This window comes from Macaca thibetana, chromosome 4, assembly GCF_024542745.1.
Source record: "Macaca thibetana thibetana isolate TM-01 chromosome 4, ASM2454274v1, whole genome shotgun sequence".
NCBI classification, from domain to species: domain Eukaryota; kingdom Metazoa; phylum Chordata; class Mammalia; order Primates; family Cercopithecidae; genus Macaca; species Macaca thibetana.
The window spans coordinates 129,072,251-129,094,277 of NC_065581.1; the positions used below are offsets into that span (position 1 = coordinate 129,072,251).

General features: G+C 39.4%; 1 protein-coding gene across 2 annotated transcripts in view; it reads right to left on the reverse strand.

Moving 5' to 3' along the window:
• Positions 1 to 796: 796 nt before the first annotated feature.
• PDE7B (phosphodiesterase 7B) overlaps positions 797 to 22,027 on the reverse strand; it is a 334,565-nt gene continuing 313,334 nt past the window's right edge. For both annotated transcript variants that reach the window (XM_050787962.1, XM_050787961.1), the window contains 4 exons: positions 16,787 to 16,931; positions 14,700 to 14,796; positions 8,886 to 8,966; positions 797 to 4,773 (listed from right to left, as the gene is read on the reverse strand). In XM_050787962.1, coding sequence (XP_050643919.1) covers positions 4,538 to 4,773; positions 8,886 to 8,966; positions 14,700 to 14,796; positions 16,787 to 16,931 — 559 coding nt within the window. In that variant the 3' untranslated portion in view covers positions 797 to 4,537. The remainder of the gene's footprint in view (positions 4,774 to 8,885; positions 8,967 to 14,699; positions 14,797 to 16,786; positions 16,932 to 22,027) is intronic.

Genomic DNA, 22,027 nt, shown 5'->3' on the forward strand with positions numbered 1-22,027 from the left:
AATATCTAGCACAACATCGGGCACATAGTAGATCCTCAATCAATATTTCTTTAATTGAAATCTAACTGCTCATGTAGGCTTGGCCTATTTGATAGTGTTTCAGCTAGGTTCCCACATACATTTGAAAGTCATGCCTGACCTTTATACGACTAGTGGGGCATCTCTTTTGATTTTAGCTTTGTGTGATATAGAATATCAAATGAAAAAGTAGCTTTGCATTCAAACATGGAGAGTCATTAAGGAATCAGAGGGATTCTGAACACAGATCTTAATAAAATGAATATGGGAGAATACATAAAGATACAAGAAAACATTGGAAACATTGGCAGTGTTCTTTTTCTCCTCTATTTCCAGATGGCTTTAGAATACTCAGTTGCTCTGCTTGAACTGTTCCATTGTTCTTCACGGCCTGTAATCCTGAAATGTGAGACCATATTTTTCACAAATAATTCTTGCACTGAGTTGGCTATGTCTTTACAACTTAAAACATTGTACCTCATTCTCATTCATATATGAGTTTGACAAATATGAGTCAGAAAAATATCAGGACTCTGAGGAAATGGAAAGCTGAATGGTGGCCCTGTTTCCCTAACTTGGCACTAAGGAGCAAGTGATACCTTCATGGACATGGGCGTTTCTGTGCCCCCAAAGTGGAATGAGTCATGTGGACCATGTTTGCATCTGTGTTCTTTCCTTGAATGTTTCCTCTCCTGAGCAGTGGGTTCCTTTTATTGAATCTAATTTGTTGGCTGGTAACATGTTACCTGGTGAGAATTAGGATATTTTCGTCTTGTGATATTTTAAAGAAATTATCTTTATTTTTAATTGTTCATCTAGACATGCCAATGGCTACTTAGGCCACATTTTGAGCAAAACTCACAAGGTGTTTTGTTTTTTTTTTTTTTTCCAAACCTCACATGTGTACACAAGATGACACAATTTAAAGGATCTGTTTAAAAGAACAAAGCATGAGAAATACAGTGAGATACAAGCTCATAACCAAACCTAGATCAGTGAGCAGATCTGATTCAACATGAGAAAAGATTACAAAACAAGTCCTAGTTTTGTAGGAAGCACTAACTGAAGACAAAGTTGCAGGACACGCTGCAAGCCCCTTTGTGGGGAGCCATAAGCAGGGAGAAAGAGCCTGGTTTTTACTTAGCCTAGCAGGGAGTTACAGGTAGGTCAGGGTTTCATAAATAAGGTCCTGACAATTCATCACTGCTATCAAAAGGAAGAGCAGGTTTTGCCTATCAGGCCTGGCGGTGATACATATTCTCTCTCTGTGTCTTAATTTGATCTTAACTTTACTGCCAGCTTACTACACACAGTCCTTTGATTCCTTTCTTCTCAAGCAATGGAAGAATTAAACTTGGTGAGTCAACTATTGATGGTCCACGGACAAGGAGAACAAGATTGTAAAGAAAAAATCTGTGGATGATCCAATAGCTGTGTTTTTTTGTTTTTGTTTTTTCTTTGAGACGGAGTCTAGCTCTGTCGCCAGGCTGGAGTACAGTGGCGCAATCTCGGATCACTACAACCTCTACCTCCCAGGTTCAAGTGATTCTCCTGCCCCAGCTTCCTGAGTAGCTGGGATTACAGGCACACACTGCCATGCCCAGCTAATTTTTGTATTTTAGTAGAGACAGGGTTTCACCATGTTGGTCAGAATGGTCTTGATCTCCTGACCTTGTGATTTGCCCACCTTGGTCTCCCAAAGTGCTGGGATTACAGGCGTGAGCCATCATGCCCAGCCACTGTGTTTGAACTAGTAATTGGACTCCTATTGAAATATTGTAAGAGAACCACTAATAGGCAAGAAAAAAAAGATATTTTCAGTCATTTTCTTTTTACCAACAAATGAGGAACTCAAGAACTCTCCAGTTGAATGAGGGAGGCAGCTGCATCCAGTTTATGCCTCATTTTACTTCAGATTTTTATTGTACTAGTGGCTACATCACGGGCTTACCCGTTGGATATTTGGTAGTTTTTTCTCTGTGAGCTCTTCTTCAAGACCTAATTGTAACGTAAACACTTTTGCCCTATCAACTCTGAACTACTAAGAACACCTGCAATCTCATTTATTTAAATTATTATATAATTATAATTTAAACAAAGCAATGTTTTAGTCCCAAGGCAGAAACCCTATTAGCTAAAATAGTGTCTTTTTCTTACCTCTACTTTTCTTGTCCCCAGCAATTGCCTTCCTTGATTTGACCTCATATACATTAAAAATAGACTACTCAAAAGCCGTCTCTATACCATCAAACCAAAGTAAGACAGGTTTGGAAACAGAAATACATCTGACATATTCACTTTTGGGGCCTCACCAAGCTGAGAACTGCAGAATATTAAAGTGATAAAGAAAAATATATCAGTTCATGGTTTTACAGAAAAAAAAAAATACAAAGCTAGTGTTAACTTTCCACAACCTTCCTTCTTACCCACATCAATAATTTCAACTTACCATCCACCTATTTCATAAGATCGTCACACTTTCTTTAGCACCACCTGACAGTCTCTCCTACTTTAATGAAAATATAATCAACTCTCCAAAGTTTCCCCTGAACCTTAATTCTGCAAGCCTCAATCTCTCTATAGGAACTTATTACAGGCCAATCGGTATTTCATTTGTATGTTAGGAAAAAATCTCCGAAACAGTTGCACTTAGGAAATGAGTGCTAGCTGTCATTCTGTCAGCACGAGGATCAGGTTGATAGTGGCAGGAACAGTCATTTCCCACTACCACACTGTTTAAAAAGAAAGGGGCATCAACAATTTTCATCCAACATTAGTTATGCTGAAACTTCTAAAGAAAAGGTTCAATGCACAGCATTTAGCAGCCTAGAGAAGAATGCTGTAACAGATTTTATGGCCAAGTGTCTGCAGAAAAAATGGCAACGAAATTTCAAGGTGACACTCCAAGCTAGAGACATAATTAACTACAATGACCTGCCAGGAAGGTAAAGTCTGTTATAAAACTGAAATATTTTCTTTACTTAAATAATACGAACTTCAGCTAAACAGTTGGGTAGTTGTTCACATGAGATTAAGGAAAAAGAAAAGTCCAGTTACTACTGACACTAAAGAAATGCACACCAACCAAACACCAAAAGTACTTTGGTACTGTAGCCATAATAGACAAATGTGTGGCATGGGAGCAGGGAATTCCCTGATGGTTAGATGACAGGGTCATAGAAGGTTTTCGAGACCTGCTATGTCTCCTGTGAGGCTGACGCACCACCATGTTCTGTAACAAGAGTCACATAAACACAAGCTTAGCAGCTGGCTTGTTAAAACATCACTGCGTTGAAAAGTGACTGCTTCAGGCTTGTTGAAGGGTCTCATTAATCTGAGGAAACGATGCTTGGTGCCATAGATTAAACACTATGGTCTCAAGCGGAATGCATGTGAAGTTTCCAAAATGTTTCCTCAAAGACTTTATTCAGTTTTGGTTTGTGACCTCAGCTGGAAAACATACAGATGGACATGGGAAGGCAGTTGAGAAAGACATCTATGAGGATTTAAGTCGGGCAGCTTTCAGAAGATGAAAGATGTTTAAAGTTAAGGCCTTTATCTGCAAACAATAGTATATTAATAAACTCTATACCATATTTACAAATGCATTCTCTTGTATTAAAACTAACAGTATTCTGTTCACAGTGCCATTGTTTATACAGGTAGCAATCCCATAATACTCATGTATTTTGGCATGGGAATCAGTAGCGTTTGATATTTACAGAAAATGTACATGGGTGAATATAAACATGTCATGGAATCCATAAAAGACAGATTGGCTAATGGTGCAAAGGAATGAACTGTACAGCACCTTCCCTTCAGATTGGATAGGAAACATGGTTTCTTAAACTGAGAAGATGCCAAGTCTCTGCCCCAAAGTGGCATAATAAAGTCAATAGCAAAACAATGAACCCCCTGTTCAAGTTTGGGTACATTGAATGATCTTAGTCCAAAGTTGCAGATCCATTGTCTAGTGCATAAAATATAAAAGTTAAAAAGATTTATTATTTTTATAATAATTATTATTAAAATAGAAGGTACTTTCTCTCACACTCTCATTTGTGCTCTTGCACTTAAGACCAATATCCTTGGCGTTGCAAATATGCTGGTGTTTCTGTCACGCAGATCAGCAGTCAGACGGCAAACGCTCAAACCCTCCAGACTTAGGAACTGCTGCCTGTTCCAGTGTGACCCGGGGCCATGGCGGACAGGGCAGGAGCACCTTCTTCCTCCTAGTCTTCTCCTGGAGCAGGGTGAGCCTGCCCGTGGGATCAGCTCCCACATTACTGAATGGAGTTGCTCATTTTGGCAGCGAATGCTGAGGTGACAAATGGCTTCTGTACATTTGCGAAAAGGAGGGGAGGCAGGTAAGTGGGAGGAAGGTGGCGTTCCAAAGAGCCCCAGGACAACACCCAGAAACTAGCTGGGCTGCTGGGTGAGGGCCCCTCCACGCTGCTTCTGCCCTCTGGGGTCCCTGCCGGAGGAAAGCATCCTCTCTGCGTCTGAGCTGGGCCGGCCTCTAGGGGCTGTCGCCTTCCCGCGCCGTCTGCTCCTCGCTCTCAGTCCCTTGGCCTGCGTGGTCCTGATCGGGCCCGCTGCCACTGCTGCCCCTGCTTCTGTGCTGCCTGGGCAACAGGCTCTTCCACTGGGCCTTGTTGTGCGCGAGGTGACCCAGCATGTTCTCCGACAGTGCGCTGTTTCCTGTGAAATGGGCCCATTCCCGGAAGAGCGGCTCCACGATGTAGCTCATGAAACCTAGAACAGGCAAGGCCAGACTTAGCACCACGGGGCGGTGAAACCCGCTGCTTTCTCCCTCCCAAGCTTGACTGGGGACCCACCATGCCCAACTAATTTTTGTATCTTTAGTAGAGATGGGGTTTCCCTAAGTTGGCCAGGTTGGTCTCGAACTCCTGACCCCAAGTGATCCACCCGTCCTGGGCTCCCAAAGTGCTGGGATTACAGGCCTGAGCCACCACGCCCGGCCTTACTTAGGTTTTATTGTATTTCCTTGATGTGTAGCTGTGGGGAGAAATGGCAAATGTTTTCAGCCTAATAAAAATTTCCAGCTCCCAGGCCAGGAGGGCAAGCAAGATGAGGGTGGCTACCCTCAGCATAGGAGCATAAGATGTGTCACTTTGGGCTTGTCCCTGAATGGCTTTGTGCCTCAGTTTCCTCATGTGTAAAAAGATGCTAAAACGAATACTAAACTCACAGGGCTGTTATGACAATTAAATGACTTAATGTACGTACAATGCTTGGAAAATTCTTGGCACATAGTAAACTCCCAGTGAATACTGGCTATTATTTGCAGAGAGAGAAAGACGTATAAGTAAAAAATGTTCTTTAAAAAAAAGTCTCTGCCGGAGCTAAGGAAGGCAGGTGGGGAAGGGATGGAGAGGGCAAATGACACCAGAAAGGGACACCTCACAAATTTAGATCAGCTGAATAATTCATACCCTTACCCTGTGGGATATCTTTTTCAAGATGATCATTTTACAGTTCTGTCTTGCTTTCAGTTATGTTAAATAACTAAATAAAGTTCACTCATTTTCAATACAGATTTTTACTTGTATGAAAGTCCTGCTTTAATGACTAGATAAGATTGTTTGCTATGAGACTTCTTTGTTTGCATGTCTGTTCTCTTACATATTTAAGATTTGTTGCTTTCTAATCGTGTTTTGCTGCGTTAATGTGCTTTTCATAATAAACATGGCTTGTTTATTGGAATCATCACAAACTTGGACTTATTTAGGTTTTATTGTATTTCCTTGATGTGTGGCTGTGGGGAGAAAGGCAAATGTTTTTCAGCCTAACAAGAATTTCCAACAGCTAATCCTGTATGTTTACAGGCATGTGAATTACAAGGCTAGATTTGATTATCTTTTTGTTGGACAAACGGCAGACACTTGGCCTTTGAGAATGCCATAGAGATGGAAGAGGGATGCAGCAATACACAGTGTTACTATACATTTCTGCATTGTCTCATCTTATGTGAAATATGATTTAAATATTGTGAGATCATTGTAGAGAACCTGAACTGGAGGGGGAAAGTTAAGCCAGTGACTTGATGTCTGTATTTGGAATTTTGGTAAGGTTGTATAGGCTGTCAGCAGATGAGGATTTCATGTTTTGCTTGCTGTTCTTGAATTTTCTTTACCTCCTCCACAATATCCATATTTAATTTCTAATATCATTCACCTTCAAAGAGATGAGATATTAGATATCTAAAGACAGTTTGCAAAATTCCACTATTCTCAAGTTCAAAGTGTATTTATCAAGTTTATCTCAGTATAAAAAAGTTACAAATCTAACATTTTAAAATCCCACTCTCAAAAAAAAGAGAAGCTTCATTTTCTTAAGTGACCCTGGCATTATATTTACACTTTTCAGATATAAAGACTTCTTATGCTAGGTAGGAAAGTGATTTTAAAGTCTGAATAGACACCAAGAGGCAGTTTTTCAAATTAAGGAAGGCTTCCACATTATCAGATTTGGAAACCTGTTCCATCAGTGTGTTCTGCCAGCCTCTCTCTTCTCAAGGGATGAACTGACATTGCTGGGCTGTTGTCCTCCTGGAGGGATGGTGGGGTGGTAGGGGGTTGGGGGGAGGAAGGGGGAGTAGGGAGGAATGGTAGCCTCAGAGTAGACAAGGATTCTCTTTAGCCTCCTATAGATTTCACCAATTAGAGATTCATTTGATTTAATACCTTTTTATTTTTTGTTTTAATTAATTTTTTAAGAGATGGGGTCTCACCCTGTCGCCCAGGCTGGAGTGCAGTGGCGTGATCATGGCTCACTGCAGCCTTTACCCCCTGGGCTCAGGTAATCCTCCTGCCTCAGCCTCCTGAGCAGCTGGGACTACAGGCACATGGCACCACATCCAGCTAATTTTATTTTTTTGTATTTTTTGTAGATATGGGGTTTTGCCTTATTGTCCAGGCTGGTTTTGAATTCCTTGCCTCAAGGGATTTACCCACCTCAGCCTCCCAAAGTGAGGGGTTACAGGCATGAGTCACCCCACCCGGCTAATACCTTCCTTTTAAAATGTAGAATTTGGTAGAGAGAGGGAAGCGTGGAGCTGGGGAGGAGATATTAAGCCCTAGTTCCATTTGAGTAGATATAAATTACTTAAAAAGAAAAATCAGATCTAAGCCTGAGAGTAGCTCTCAGAAAATTCTCATTTTGGATTGAGGCAGGAAAAAGAGGGGAACATTTCAGTCAGAGGAATAAGGACAGAGGAAATAGCTGCATTACTTAGGACTCACTGGAAAAATCATTGTCTTAGGGGCTAGAGCCTGTAGCATCCACCAAGTTCCGTTTATCTCTTTGGGTTTTTCTGGTTTAGACTGATCTGTCCCTGCCACCCCACTTCTCAACCCTCAACTTCTATAAGCTGGCAGATGTAGAACAGAAGCAGAGAAAGATCTATGTACTAAGGATTGTTTTATAATCACCTTCCCTTTCTCTTTATTATTGGTGTGCTGGTGTAGCATCCATAGGATTTGCCTATTCACTCAACCCCCAGCCCCTTTTTAAAAGAGGTATCTATGGTAACCACATTTTCCTGAGCTGAAAATCAGGACATACGATCTGACAAAATAAGTGTGTTCTCATGACAACAACAGGACAGAATCTCTGAAATCAGGTCTGTCTCACAAATCCAGGTTGTGTGCTGAAGCATGTGAGTCCTTTTGTTCGGGGGTGGGGTTCAAAATGTCAGTTGACAGTTGCCTGGTAAATTTCTTTCCCGCTAGAGCTTAACACAGGGAGCCTCAGGATTAGGACTTTGGTTAGCATCTAATTTTGAATCACGTCTGCAGAACCTCCACGGCTAAAGCAATTGATAGGAGAGAATTGCCTCCCAGGAGGCTGAGGCTGCAGCTGCATTTCTGTTGCTGATACTCCCCCGCCAGCCACCCAGCAATTCTGTATTATCATCTTTCCTGGGTTCTAGTTTTCTTTTTATGCCACCACCCCCAGCTCCCAACTTTGGGGTGGAGGAATCTGTTTGATTGTGAAAACTACGTAACAATATTAAGGACAATTTGACTGGTAGTCAGGGTCAGAATTTATAAGGAAAAGAGTTAAAACTCTGAGTTCAGGTTCAATGGAAGGAAACTGCAAGGAAAAGAAAGACGTGCTTTAAAGGTGGGTGCAATTGGTGGAGTGTCTTAGGTGTGATAGAAATTCTTACTGGAGCAAAAATATTTCTTCCACTACAGTGCCTAAAATTTCCACAGATTTGCTTCTTGGTCTAGTGCATAACTTAATTAGATAAAGCAATAATTATTTTGGATGCATTGACATCATACTTTAACAGTTTCCCACCGTTGACATTTGAAAGAGTGTGGTTTAGGAGAATAACCTGAAAATAAGTTTTGAAGGAAGGACTAGTGAAATAGGGGATCCCAGGATGCAGCGGGATAGCATGGCTCACAGGCTCTAGGCCTAGAGATTGGGCTCTTGGGAGCGAGTGTTAGGGATGAGGGGTAGTGACCCAGATTGGAAGGGTCCTAAGGGCAGATTCTGCTGATTCCCACCTTCAAGCCCTGCAGAGAGCGCGAATAGTTGATTCTTGTTACTTTTCTTCTACTCTTTTTGGTTTTGATTCTATTCTAACTACAAAATTAAAATAATACAAGTTAAGGGCCTATAACAAAGCTTCGATCCTATGTTTCATAAGATATTGACAGATAATTAGCAGAGTAGTCACGATTAAAATGTTAATTTGGACTCAGCCATTCAAAAGGATGTTGATGAAACCTCCAGTGCTGATCTTTTGAAAGCTGTGTGTAGATCTTTTCTTTGTGACTTTTGTGAGATGTGCCAAAGGTATTTATCTGAAATTAACACTGAATTCAACTCACCAATTTGTATACTAGGGATGGAATCTTTCTGTTGATTACAAAGAGGACTGATTTCCAGTTCAAATTTCTGTTCAAGTTCACCTAAGAAGAAAAAAAAAACACATTGGTAATCTAGAATTTATAAAATGAGTAGTAATAATTTTAATGACCTCGTCGGAAGAAGTTATTCTGGGAATTACTGTTTCCTGACTTGTTATCACTTAAGGACCATTCAGCACCGACTTGCTCTGCCTTACTTTGGTAGTTTCCATAATAATTTAAAATACCATGGTGCCAATGACCGTTCATAATGGCTCATTGCAAGTAGGTGTGCTCTGGGACTAGAATAAATTTTTGAACAAGACCTATAAAAACAAGAAAACAACAAATGAGAAATTTTCTCACATGAAATAAAAGTTCTGGCTTTAAGTGACAGGTTAAGAAAACAGGTTTTATCCTTCCTTCTCCCCATTCCGCTTTCACGCTACCTGACCCTAGTCTTGTTTCACCTGAGGACAACCAGGAACAGTAAGTAGGTAGGAAATGAGGTAGAAGGACTTGAAAGATCTCATCTAAGCAGCACCTCAGTCTGTAACTACAAAATTAATCAGAATCTTCCATTCTGATTCCTTAGAATTTTACCTAATGCAACTGAAGGTGAAAAAACTAAAGGTCAGAATGGTTTTTTTTTTTTTTTTTTTTTTTTTTGAGACAGGGTCTCATTGTCACCCAGGCTTGAGTGCAGTGGCATGATCTTGGCTCACTGCAGCCTCGAACTCCTGGGTTCAAGCAATCCTTCTGCTTTAGCCTCCCAAGTAGCTTGGATTACAGGCATGTGCCACCACGCCTGGCTAATATATATTTTTTAATTTTAATTTTTAGTAGAGATGAGGTCTTGCTATGTTGTCCAGACTCATCTTAATCTCCTGAGCTCAAGCAATCCTCCTGCCTCCGTCTTCCAAACTGTTGGGATTACAGGTGTGAATCTCAGCACCCAGCTTGAAATGCTTTTTTTTTTTAATGCCTTTGTCAGCTGTTAGGCTGGTGCAAATGTAATTGTGTTTTTTTGCCATTACTTTCCATGGCAAAACCCGCAATTACATTTGCGTCAACCTAATAGAAGATCAAAGGAGAAATGCATTGTATAAAACTTCATTGAAATACTTCATCAGTCCTTCCTGAGCATAAAAAATTGAGTGTTTTTCCCAACACAAAAATTAATCTGGTTAATCAGTGGAAGGTTCACAGTTGTGAATCTACTCTGCTAAAGTAGAAGAGAGAAAAACATTTATATAGTGATTACTGTGTGCCAGGCACTGTTCTAAGCATTTTACATGTTAATAAAAAATCGTCATGGTTTTTTGTAAGAGGCAGGCTCTCACTCTGACACCCAGGCTGGAGTGCCGTGGTGCCATCATAGCTCACTGTACCCTTGAACACTTGAGCTCAAGGGATCCTCCCGCTTCAGCCTCCTGAGTAGCTGGGACTACAGGCATGTACCACCACTCCTGGCTAATACTGTTTTGTTCATTTTTTTTTAAATAGAGAAAGGATCTCTCTATGTTCCTCAGGCTGGATTGAAACTCCTGGCTTCAAGTAATCCTCCTGCTTCAGCCTCCCAAAGCATTGGGATTACAGGTGTGAGCCCCCCTCACAGGCATATGTTAATTTAATCCAAATAATAACCTTATTATAATCCCCATTTTACAGATGAAGAAAATGGGGATTTACAGATGAAGAAAATGGGGAGACACAGGGAAGATTAAGTATACTGACCCAGTATGTTGCCAGTAGGTCACACCAGTAGTAAAGTGGGGAGCCTGGATTCCAGCATAGGAAGTTTGGTTTCAAAGTGTCTGCACTTAACCATTGAGCTGAAGCCCTATCGAGGCCACAGTTCTGTCATTTTAAGACTGTAGTCTGCCTCATGGGGTCTCTTGTCCCTGGTAATCCTCAAGGCTGAAGTGAGGAAATCATTCGGGCTTAACCTGAGTGGTTCAGGGCAGTGTGGCCACCCTAACTGTTCAACTCCAGATGATCGTAGCCTTCTGAGGGCAGGCCAGGACACCATATAATATTAAGACAAACTCTGCTAAAGCCAGTTCCATTCCTCACCTCCATATTTCTGTTAATAGTGATTTTTCAGTCAAGTGTGACACTTGGAGGAATTGTCTTTGACTTCTCCTTTCCCTTCACCCTCCATCTCATCTGAGCCTGGCTGTGGACCCTGCTACCTCCCTGCTTGTTTCTTCCTCTTAAATCTTGTTTCACATCCTGTTTCTCCCTCTTAGACGACCTTTTTGGCCCCCTTTCACTCTGCTTTAACCTGGTCTGGTGTGTTGATAATTTATTCTTAGTTGTTGCTTCTTAGCTAGTTTTCTTCCTCCAATTCTTCTTCCACTTCAACTATATACGTTGCCCTAAATGCACTTTTTGAGATGGCACCCATTATCATGTTCTCTATTGTAGCCTGGTGTCCAGGGGCCTCCACAATCCTTTCATTCTTATCTTCCATGAGACCGAGCTGGTCTACAAGGCAGGGTGCATCCCTGCCTCAGTGGCTTCCATTCCATTCTATTGAGACCTGTGCTGTCCAATGGGATTTGCTGCAATGATGGAGATGTTCTCTACATTGCCCACTGTGGTAGCCCCTTGAAATATGATCAACAAGACTGAGGAACTCTATTTTTTATTTATTAAATTTTAATTTGAATTTAACCAGTCACATGTGTCTTGTTGTTACCATATTGGAAAGTATAGAACAATGCACATCACTCAATACTGAGCTCAGATCCTACCTTTCAAGGTACTGGATCTTCTCCTGTGACCTCTATCATTAGAGGTTTTCCAATTAGATCATTTATTCATTTATTCAACATGCTTATGTTTCAGACACTTTGCTAACCAATGTAGAGAACATAAAGGGGAAATTTGAATAGTTTCTTTCCTGTAGAAACTATACTAATTAGTACTTTGAGAGTACAAAGCATAGACTACCTGTAGTTCTTTGTATTCTTCATAATATCTCCAGTGGGGCTTTGTACATAGGACAATCAGTTTTGCTGAGGACTAGACAAAGCTGGAAGCAGACGTTCAATAAAAGGTTCTGGGAAACTAGGTTGGTTGAGATAATATCAATCTATAGTCACAAGAGGACAAAGTCTAATTTTTTTAAGGTTTTTTGGGGAAGAGGAGGGAGGTATATGGTATTTGGAATCCTAATCTCTGTTCTGAGAATATAACAGTTTTTCTAATTCATGGGATCTTGTTTTCCTTTCCCGCTGTGTCTTCAGCCTTGATTTTAAGGGTTTTCCTTTGCTTAACATCATGAATCACATTAAAGATACTTTGTCCAGGACTGTTAGTAGTCTGTGGAAGCCTACCCGCCAGGAGCAGGCTGGAACGAGCTGAGATTTGAGTCCAAATCTTAAACTGAAAGATTAATCAAAATGACCCAAATCATCCTTATAGAATTAAAAAAATAATAATTCAGTAGGGAGGACAGGCAGTTTGGATGACCAGGGAATCTAATCTTCTCTCTTTTTTTTTGAGACAGAATCTCGCTCTGTCACCCAGGCTGGAGTGCAGTGGCGTGAAGTCAGCTGACTGCAAGCTCCGCCTCCTGGTTGATGTCATTCTCCTGCCTCAGCCTCCCAAGTAGCTGGGACTACAGGCCCCTGCCACCATGCCCAGCTAATTTATTTTTTTGTATTTTTAGTAGAGACGGGGTTTCACCGTGTTAGCCACTATGGTCTCGATCTCCTGACCTCGTGATCCACCTGCCTCGGCCTCCCAAAGTGCTGGGATTACAGGCGTGAGCCACCGCGCCCAGCCTATAATCTTCTCTTAAAACAAGCAGAATTTCTACTAGACCATAAGGCTATTAAATAAAAAGGACTAGATCTACTCTTTCTATTCTTCCTCTGCCAGGAAACATGCCAAAGGAAGGTACATGAAAGCCTACTTTTAGTGATCAGCCTCACAAATGTTTTAGGTTTTTCCGTGTTATGTGTGCATATATTACTAGCACAATAAGCAGTTTTGAGAAAAGATGATTTTTTTTTTTTTTTTTTTTTTTTTTTTGAGACAGAGTCTTGCTCTGTCACCCAGGCTGGAGTGTAGTGGCACGATCTCGGCTCACTGCAACCTCCGCCCTTCTGGGTTCAAGCAATTTTTTGCTTCAGTCTCCTGAGTAGCTGGGACTACAGGTGGGTGCTACCACGCCTGGCTGATTTTTGTATTTTTAGTAGAGACTGGGTTTCGCCATTTGGCTGGGCTGGTTTCAAGCTCCTGACCTCAGGTGATCCGCCTGCCTCAGCCTCCCAATGTGCCGGGATTATAGGCGTAAGCCACCATGCCAGGCCCGAGAAAAGAAATCTTATAGGCTACATTTCTTGGTTGATACCATTTACTGTACTTAGTTGACAACTTTGATTTACTGGCACTATGGGCCTTACTATCTATCTAAGTGACATGGTCCTGCCCCAAGGTGCTCAGAATCCAAATAAGGTGCAGGATGAGAAAACAAAAGGTTTACACTGCAGTCGATGCTGACTTGTGCACTTTAATCATGCTGGACATGATTGAGTCAAAACCAAGTGGGCTAGAGTAGACTCTTTCCTCTGTCTCATTGTTTGATTTGCAAGGCCGGAGATCTTAGCCCCTCTCTCACTATGGTATTTCAATATTTAACATATCAAACAGTAAAGAAAATATTGATTATATCTAATTTAAAGCCCCCTGGCTCCAATTTCATCATATTTCCTTTTGTTTTACCCTCCTTGGAGATTTTATTTAGGGGCAACCTGATATTTTGATTTCTAACCACTTATACTCAATTCAAGTGAAATTATATACAGAGTTGTAGGAGTTACATGAGCCCTTTTATTCTGAGAGAAAGATACAGTGAGCAGAGTCTTCTGGCCCCACATGAGCTCAATCAATTCTTCTTCTGTCTTTGGGGCCATCACGATGTTATTGACGCATCTGTCAATGGTGCCTTCTCCAAAAGGCTCACTGTTGCTATTTGACCTCCCCACAGAGCTGGTATGTGGGACACTTCAAGCTTTATTTGTTCTCAGCCTCTCAAACCTGATTCTGTCACTAGCATGAGGGCACTGCTGATGCCTGAACAAACATCCTGCACATTGAAACCCAGCCTGAAGAAACAAGGCTGTATTTAAAGGCTGATACTCCACCCAACATCAAGATCCTGCTAGCTAATTCATTGCTTTATTTCTGAATGAGGTTAATCTTTAAAAAATTATACCCTAGTTCAGATCCACTTGTCTTTTCCGAGCAAAATCCTTCTACCTCACTGTTGAAACTATATTTGAAAGGAAGAACTCACTTTTTGGTAAGCTGTGTCCAATTTCATCATTAATTTTTTTTTTTTTTTTTAAGAAAGCAAGGAGAAAGAGTACAAAAGGAGTCTAAGTTCTGTCAGAGTGGAAAACATTGACCTCAAACGACATTTAGCCTTTAGGCTGCACTTAGCTCATTAAAATGAAGGTCAAAGTCAAAATCAAACTGTCCCACACATTCTTATATCCACAGAGGATAGCCATTTATAATCAATGTCCCACTTTTGCTCATTTTTATTTTGCCTCATTACTACCTGTTTCTGTAGTAAGTCAATACGTCAATGTTATTTATTTTTAACTTTTTCCAAAAAAGCGTTGGATTAGTTCCAAGAGAGTTAAAGAGAAAGGTTAGGATAACAAGAGTTGATGAAAGAACAAATGTCATGATAGATCAGCCAGTTCCTGTTTTATTAGGATAAATGCCTACAAGAAGACAGGGCAATGAAATCTCAGCTGTTGGATCACTACTAACCTTGCCTGTAGAATTCTTCACAGACCCTTTCACTCCACTGCTTGCTCATCTCCCAGATTCTACAAGGATTGCAAATGTCGGCACACTTCAAGGCGATCTGAGAAATGACAGGGCAGGGAGAGATTGTCAGAGGATCCTCCTTCAGTTGCAAAGCACCCCAAGCCAAAGGGGCTATCAAGCTGTTCAGTCTGCTCACAGTACCAGGCCCATATTTACAGAGTACCTCCCCGACATGCCTCTTCAGGAAACTGCACTTATTCACCACTATACAAAGCCTGCATTGAGAATGCTGGCTTTATAGCAGTGAGGAGAGAAGAGCCACAGTCCAAGGACATGTAGCTTGCTGGAAGAGACTTGGGTGGGCAGGCCAAGGAAAGCCATGGCCTGGCTCCTTCTGTAGTCCCACCTCCTGCAGGCAGGGAGGTTGCAGGGTCCCTGGCCAGGCTCAAGTGAGATCATCCGGACCTCACTCTCACAGTAGCCACACTGACGAACTCCATACATCACTTAAATTATGCGTGTTGGCATTTATGTCTGCATGTGTAAACTCAGACTGCCAGTCAGGGAACGAAGTCATATCAAATCTAGGAATGCTTTGTTTGCACAGCTAAATTAGGGCCTTCTTGGCTTCCCTCACACTGGTCTGGATCTGGGATGCCAGCTTTTTGTCAGTAATGATGACCCTATGAGAGTTACCTTGAATTCCCAGAGAAGGAGATTATCCCTTTTAACCACCACCTGCTATCAAGAGACCAGCAGTGTTCATTGGTTTGACACAATTCCATGGGATCACAGAACAGAGAGCAATGTTGGAGTCTGGAAGAGCCTTGGATCATATCAACTTTCAAATTTAGTTGTTTATATTTGTTTCCTGGTTAGTGGGGGTACCAGTACATGTTGAAGTAGGTTAAGTGTCAGAGAAGCCTCCTCCAGCCTCTGCCTTAAGGAATGCATTTGAGTTAGCAAGACTTCCTTTTGAAATGCAAGTGTTAAAGGCCAAATCTTTCAGCTATTCACAACTTGGCTTTAGTCACTCAAATCAGACACCTGGCTGATCCTTGTGGCATTCAGGAACTAGAAGCCTAGTTTGGAAAGAAATAAGGAAGGAGTCATAGTTCTACAGCTGGGAGTAGGGTATTTCCTGGCAAGGATGGAGCACTTTGGACAGCTACAGAGGGTAGCACAAAAGCCTGGAACAAAACTGTATGATTCAGTCTCCAGGTATAGCTCCATCTCCTCTATCTAGATGAGTCTGGGGTCCATTCACTGTTTTTTGAGCCAAAAGAAAAGGAAGACAAGAGAAAATGGAAGATCAAGAAAGAAGGTTCTGGTTTGGATACCAGGTCACATTTTTATTTGTGATGTCCACTCTGCCCTGATGTAATTTGTCATGTCACAAATGGCTGCTTGCCATGGAGTAAAACAGGAATGGACTTGACCCAATGTAATTCAATTCAGTTCGACTTTATTTTTTGCTGCCTAGAAATAAGACCAGATAAACATGTTTAAGACTCAGATGAAAATAGAAGTTTAGATAGTAAAAGGAAATCAAGTTAAATAGGTTTAAGGTAAAGGGAGGCCACTTGTCTTTCAATTTTTGTATGTACTGTAGTTAATATAATATGCTTTTGTGTTTCAGAAACAGACTTTTAAAATTGCATGGGTATCACAGTAGCTGATTTTATACCAAGCCACAAAATGTGGTAGACCTTTACTGCATGCAGCCATCCAGCAGGATTACTCTGTGATAAATGAGTTACTGAACAAGAAAAATGAGATATTATCAACTTGTTGACCTAAAACCCAGATTTTGCTTGGTGGGGAACCACTTATAACTTTCATGCATTTCAAAGCCTTTACTAAAATAGGTCACTGCTCTAACTCATACCATTGGAGATAACTCCTTCTCAAATGTGCTAAAATTATTGATCATGGCCCTGAGTGGATTTTTGTTGTTTTGTGTTTTTTTAGAGACAGGATCTCACTCTGTCACCCAGGCTGGAGTGCAGTGGTGCAATCATAGCTCACTGTAGCACAGCTGAGTGTTTTTACTCAACAAAAAGAATAACTTTTATTGTTTTGTTTACCTGAAGCATAAAGTGCCTGTCGTGTGCATTCTCCAGTCTTAAGTCTTTATTGTGGAGGTGAGCTTTCAATCTGGTCAAAAATTCATTCTGCCTGTTGATGTCTGTTGCCAAGATCAAGGAGCCCAGCTGCTGTTCAATATCCTGTCTGCATCCACAAGAATGAAAGAGAAAAACACACACAGCAAATCCCTTTGATGAGGGTGATTGATTTCATCATCAGGTGGCTTGTAATCTAATTTCTGCGTTTGATTCTGTTTATTACACAATGTGCCAGTCTGTCACTGCCTAAGAGCAAGTCTCTCACCCACCAGTTCCGTCCTTGGACAGGAGGCATGCCAAGAACCGTATAAAGTGATTGAAACCTTGAAAAACGAAGTTGTGGTAGTGTAGACATTCCTACGGGTGAAAAAACCTGAAAGCCAAATAGAAATGCATGCTTTAGGGAGGACACAAAAGACTAGAGGAATCATGAGATCTGTGGTGTGTTTTTAGAGTTCATATGTGAAGATGTGCATGGAGAGAGAAAAGGGCATAAGAATAGTAATAAAAATGAAGAGAATAATAGTAAATGGTACTATGGGATGGAAAGATCCATCACTGGAACACAATACATAGACCAGAAAGAGATTCTGGAACTTCAAAAACAATAATTAAGACACTTACAAAACCAGTGGGCAAGAGATATATTAGTCAACAAATGGTATAGAGAAAATGGGATATCTTAGAAAGATAAAGCAAGTTAGAGCTTTACCTCACATATAAAAAGTAATAAAGGAAAGATCTATAAATATTTGTAAAATTTACCTTTAAAAATAAAATATATTTAAGTAGAGTGCATAGGGAATACATATATAGTTTAATGAATAAATAGAAAATGAGCACCTTGTAATCACCACTCAGGTCAAGAACACTACCTGCCAGTATCCCAGAGGTCACATTGCCTGTTTCATCACATCCCCTTTCCTTTCAAGCCCGGAAGTAACCACTCTCCTGTTCTTTGTTTTAATAATTTTCTTGCTACTTAGGATTTTACCACCTGTGAGTGCATCTCTAAACCACACAATTTAATTTTAACTGCTTTTGAACTTTAAGTTATATGGTATGTATCAGTGACTGACTTCTTTAGCTAAACATTATGTTTTTGAAATTCCTTCATGTTGATGTGTAGGCTATAGTTTATCCTCTTTTGTTATAGTGTACACCACTCCATAAAATTCCATTGATAGTGAAATCCATTCCATTATCCATTCTACTTTTCATGGTCACTTGAGTTTTTTCTAGTGTTTGGCTACTATGAAAAAAGCCACAGTAAATATAATTATATACCTCCAGTTATGCATGTGCAGAAGTCACCCTAGGGTTTATATTCAGGAATGCAATAATTGGATGACAGGGTATGTTTACCTTCAATTTACTAGATAATGTCAATTATTTCCAAAATGATGGTATAAATTTGCACTCCCAGCAGTAGCAGATGAGATTGTTCTACATTCTTACCCTTTATATTTTTTGCCAGTTTGATGGACATGTCATGCAACTCACTGTAGTTTTAATATGAATTTTCTTGTTTACTAATGAGGCTAGACATATTTTCATGTGTTTACTGGCCATTTGTACTTCTTCTTTTGTGAAGTTTCTATTCTGGTTTTTGTCTATTGTTCTGTTAAGTTGTCTTTTTCTTTTTGATTCTGAAGTTCTTTACGTATTTTAAATACCGGTCCTTTGTCAGCTACGTGTTGCAAATATTGTGTCTGTGGTTTGTCTTTTAGCTGTCTTTATGATGTCTATTGATGAAGTCTTAATTTTTATAATTTTTATTTTTAAATTTATAGAGATGGGAGTTTCACTATGTTGACCAGGCTGGTCTCCAACTCTTGGCCTCAAGTGATCCTCCCATCTCCACCTCCCAAAGTGCTAGGATTACAGGCATGAACCACAATGCCACCAGGAAGTCTTAATTGTTAATGTAGTTTAATCTATAAATCTTTTTATTTATGGCTAGTTTTTTCTCCTCTTTAAGAAATTTTTCCCAACTCTGATGAAAAATTTCCCTACATTATATTCTAAAAGCTTTATAATTTCACCATGAACATTTTTGTTTTTAAGCCATACATATATCTTTAATCCAGTTCTGAACATAAAAACAATTATATAAAACAGAAAATTTACAAGAGAAATACAAAATATCTCAAAAAATAAAGTGATATTAAATATTAGTATAGCAGAAAGCAAATTCAAACCACTAGGTGATATTATCTCTCCCATTTTTATTGGTGAGGATTAAAAGTAATTGCTAAGTAATTTGCTGAATTATTGAAAGATTGTAATACCCAATGCTGTCAATGGTATCAGAAAAATGGTTCCCCTCATTCTTTGTTAGGGATTATAAATCAGTACTATGTTTCTGGAGGGTAATTTAGGAATTAGTGGAAAAAGCATTTGATGAACATAAATAATTTGACCAACAGTCCATCTACAAATTAACATTAACATGTTAGTAAAGATATAATTAGTAAAGATATGTTACAAAGATGCTTATTCTATTGTTGTTTATGATAATGAAGCATTCCTTGGCAAAAACAATCACAAAAATTTATAACGAGATTAGTGAAATAAACCATGGTACACTCATACTGTGCAATTATGAAGTATGTACACCTATAGTAACTGACATTGAAAAATGTTATCTTTTTAATGCTAAAAATGAAATGCAAAGCATGTAAAGCATGATCTCTATAGTCATAGAAAATAAATTGGAAAGATCTATAATGGGATTATGGTTGATTCTTAAATTTTCTTCTTTATACTTTTCAAAATTATATGAATTCTTTGAAAATATGAATACTTAAGTGTATAGTTGGAAAATAAAATTTTAATTAGGTGAAATGTTTCATGAATCAAATTAAAAGGCAAACTAAAAACTTCAAGTAATATTTACCACATATAACAAATGGTTGCTGTAGTTAATATACAAAGAGTTCTAACAAATGAATAACACTGATAGGAAAATAGGAAGAGACCAAATATAAAAATCTGTTCTCTAAAGAAATAGCAATGATCAGCAAATATATGAAATCTTGGTTGTAAGTAAAGGATGCATACTAATTTAATGAAAACTACTTTCTCTCTCTCTATATGTATTTGTGCATATATATATTCATACAAAAATATCAAATTTGCAAATATTTTAAAAAGATAATAAAGATAAAACTCAGTTTTGGTGATGGTACATTGGTACATTTTCTTATAATCCATCAGTGGGAATACAGGTAGATGCAGCCTTTTAGAAGAACAATTGAATAATATACAAGAAACTTAAAAATTCAGACCTTTCTGACCAACAAGTTTTATCTACAAATACTTCCTGAGAAAACAGAGTATCAAAGTTTGGGATATTGGAAACCATTTAAATTCTAAATGAAAGGCAGTAGTTGTATACAATAATGCCATATGACTGATAAAATAATTTTAATTTATGTAGCAGGTTTAATAATTTGGGAAAAAAGTCTTTATAGTAAACAAAAAATTTCAGGACATAAACTGTAAAATAAGTTCCCCAAATAACCGTATTTTGTTAAAATAAGTTTGTTTTGAAAAAAGACTAAACAAAAATAAACTAGCCAGGTTAACGTGAACTATCCCTGGATGGCAGAATTACTAGTAATTTCAGTTTTCTCTTTCATATCAAGCTGAATCAATGAAAGTGCTAAAAATCTCCATTTTTGGCCCTTAAAAAGAGCAACTTCACATAGTTCAAACTAACACTTTCCTGACTTTTCCTTACTTTTTATAATTAACCTGCCCTACCTTTAAAATCAGAAAAATGACATTAAATCATTTACCTGTGATAGAAGGAATAATAATAATGATTATGATAATGACTTTTGTTATAAAGTTTTCACATATACTATTGTATAACAATTATTCTTCTGGCAAAAGCAATTTATAACACTGTGTTCCACAAAGACACATAAAAATATATTTTTCAATGGAATCCATAGACATGAAATGAATATTTTAGGAAAGAAATATTAGTTGAGTAACAGGATGAATGCAGGTACTGACTGGGAGAAGCCTGGTCACCCAAGAGTCCTTTCCCCTTTCTCTTGCATTTTCTTCTTTCCTGTTCTCACTATTCTTCCTTTCCTTCTTCTCCTTTCTTCTTTATCTGTCTCTCCCCTTACCTCCTCTTTTCTTCTTCTCACTTGATTTCTTGCTCTAGTTTTTAGTTCTTTTTACATTTAATTCTCCAATCTTTGCAATTTATTATTTTAGTAAAAGGCATAAGTTTTTATTCCATGCACGAGAGCTGGTTTTATTTAGTTCCAGGGAGTAACAATTTATCAGAACTGAAATTACTCCTGCAAATTTCACATTCCTCTGGGTGCTAGGAAATAGCATGAGATCAAATCAGAGGGCCAGGAATCAATCCACAACCCAGAGTATGCTGCTTGTTCAGTTGGGAGATACCACTTGGTCCTTGACCTCAAGTTATGTGCCTGTCTCGAAGGAGGGTACAGCAATCTATGTCCTCTTTTCACCTAAGTTTCTTGGGCTCTGCACGTGTTCATTAAACAGATCAGAATTAATGGTGGCCTTGGAAGCCAGTATTAGCAGCTAACTTGGGGCCGGCAGGAAAACGAAGCAATGGCCTCGGATTTAGTGGGACTCGGCCTATATACCATGGCTATCAAATAATGAACCAGAAAACGAGTGTCTCCTCTTCTGTTTAAAGTGCAAGAGACATAAGGTAAATTAATTGGTGAAAAAACTGCTAGGGCCATTTCAATTACTTAGTAAAAGACATTTTAGAAAAGAATTTGACTTCTATTTTTGCTAAGACTGGCAATTACAAAACATACTTTTTGAACTCTAGCTTGAGAATGCCTGGGTTCCTTCTTGATAAATATTTATTACTTGGATCTACATGGGAGGACAATTTTGCTAAACTAAAGGATGGGAATTTGGCAAAGCCGAGCACTGATGCTGAAGCGTGTGAAAACTGAGAGCTGTTTATTATCCCTTTTCCTGACTGTAGGTCATTGACTGTGCAAGGCCCTTTGAAAGCACACAGAGATTTTGGTTTCTGGGTTGCTGTAACTGACACCAAATCTCCTCTGATAGACAGCTCAGTGCAGGCAGGAAGCATAGCCGGCTGGCTCTCTGCCATTCACGCAAAGGGTCCCAAGCCTGCCCTAGAGAAAGTGGCTTATCTTTACTGTGTGCACATCAGTATGTTTC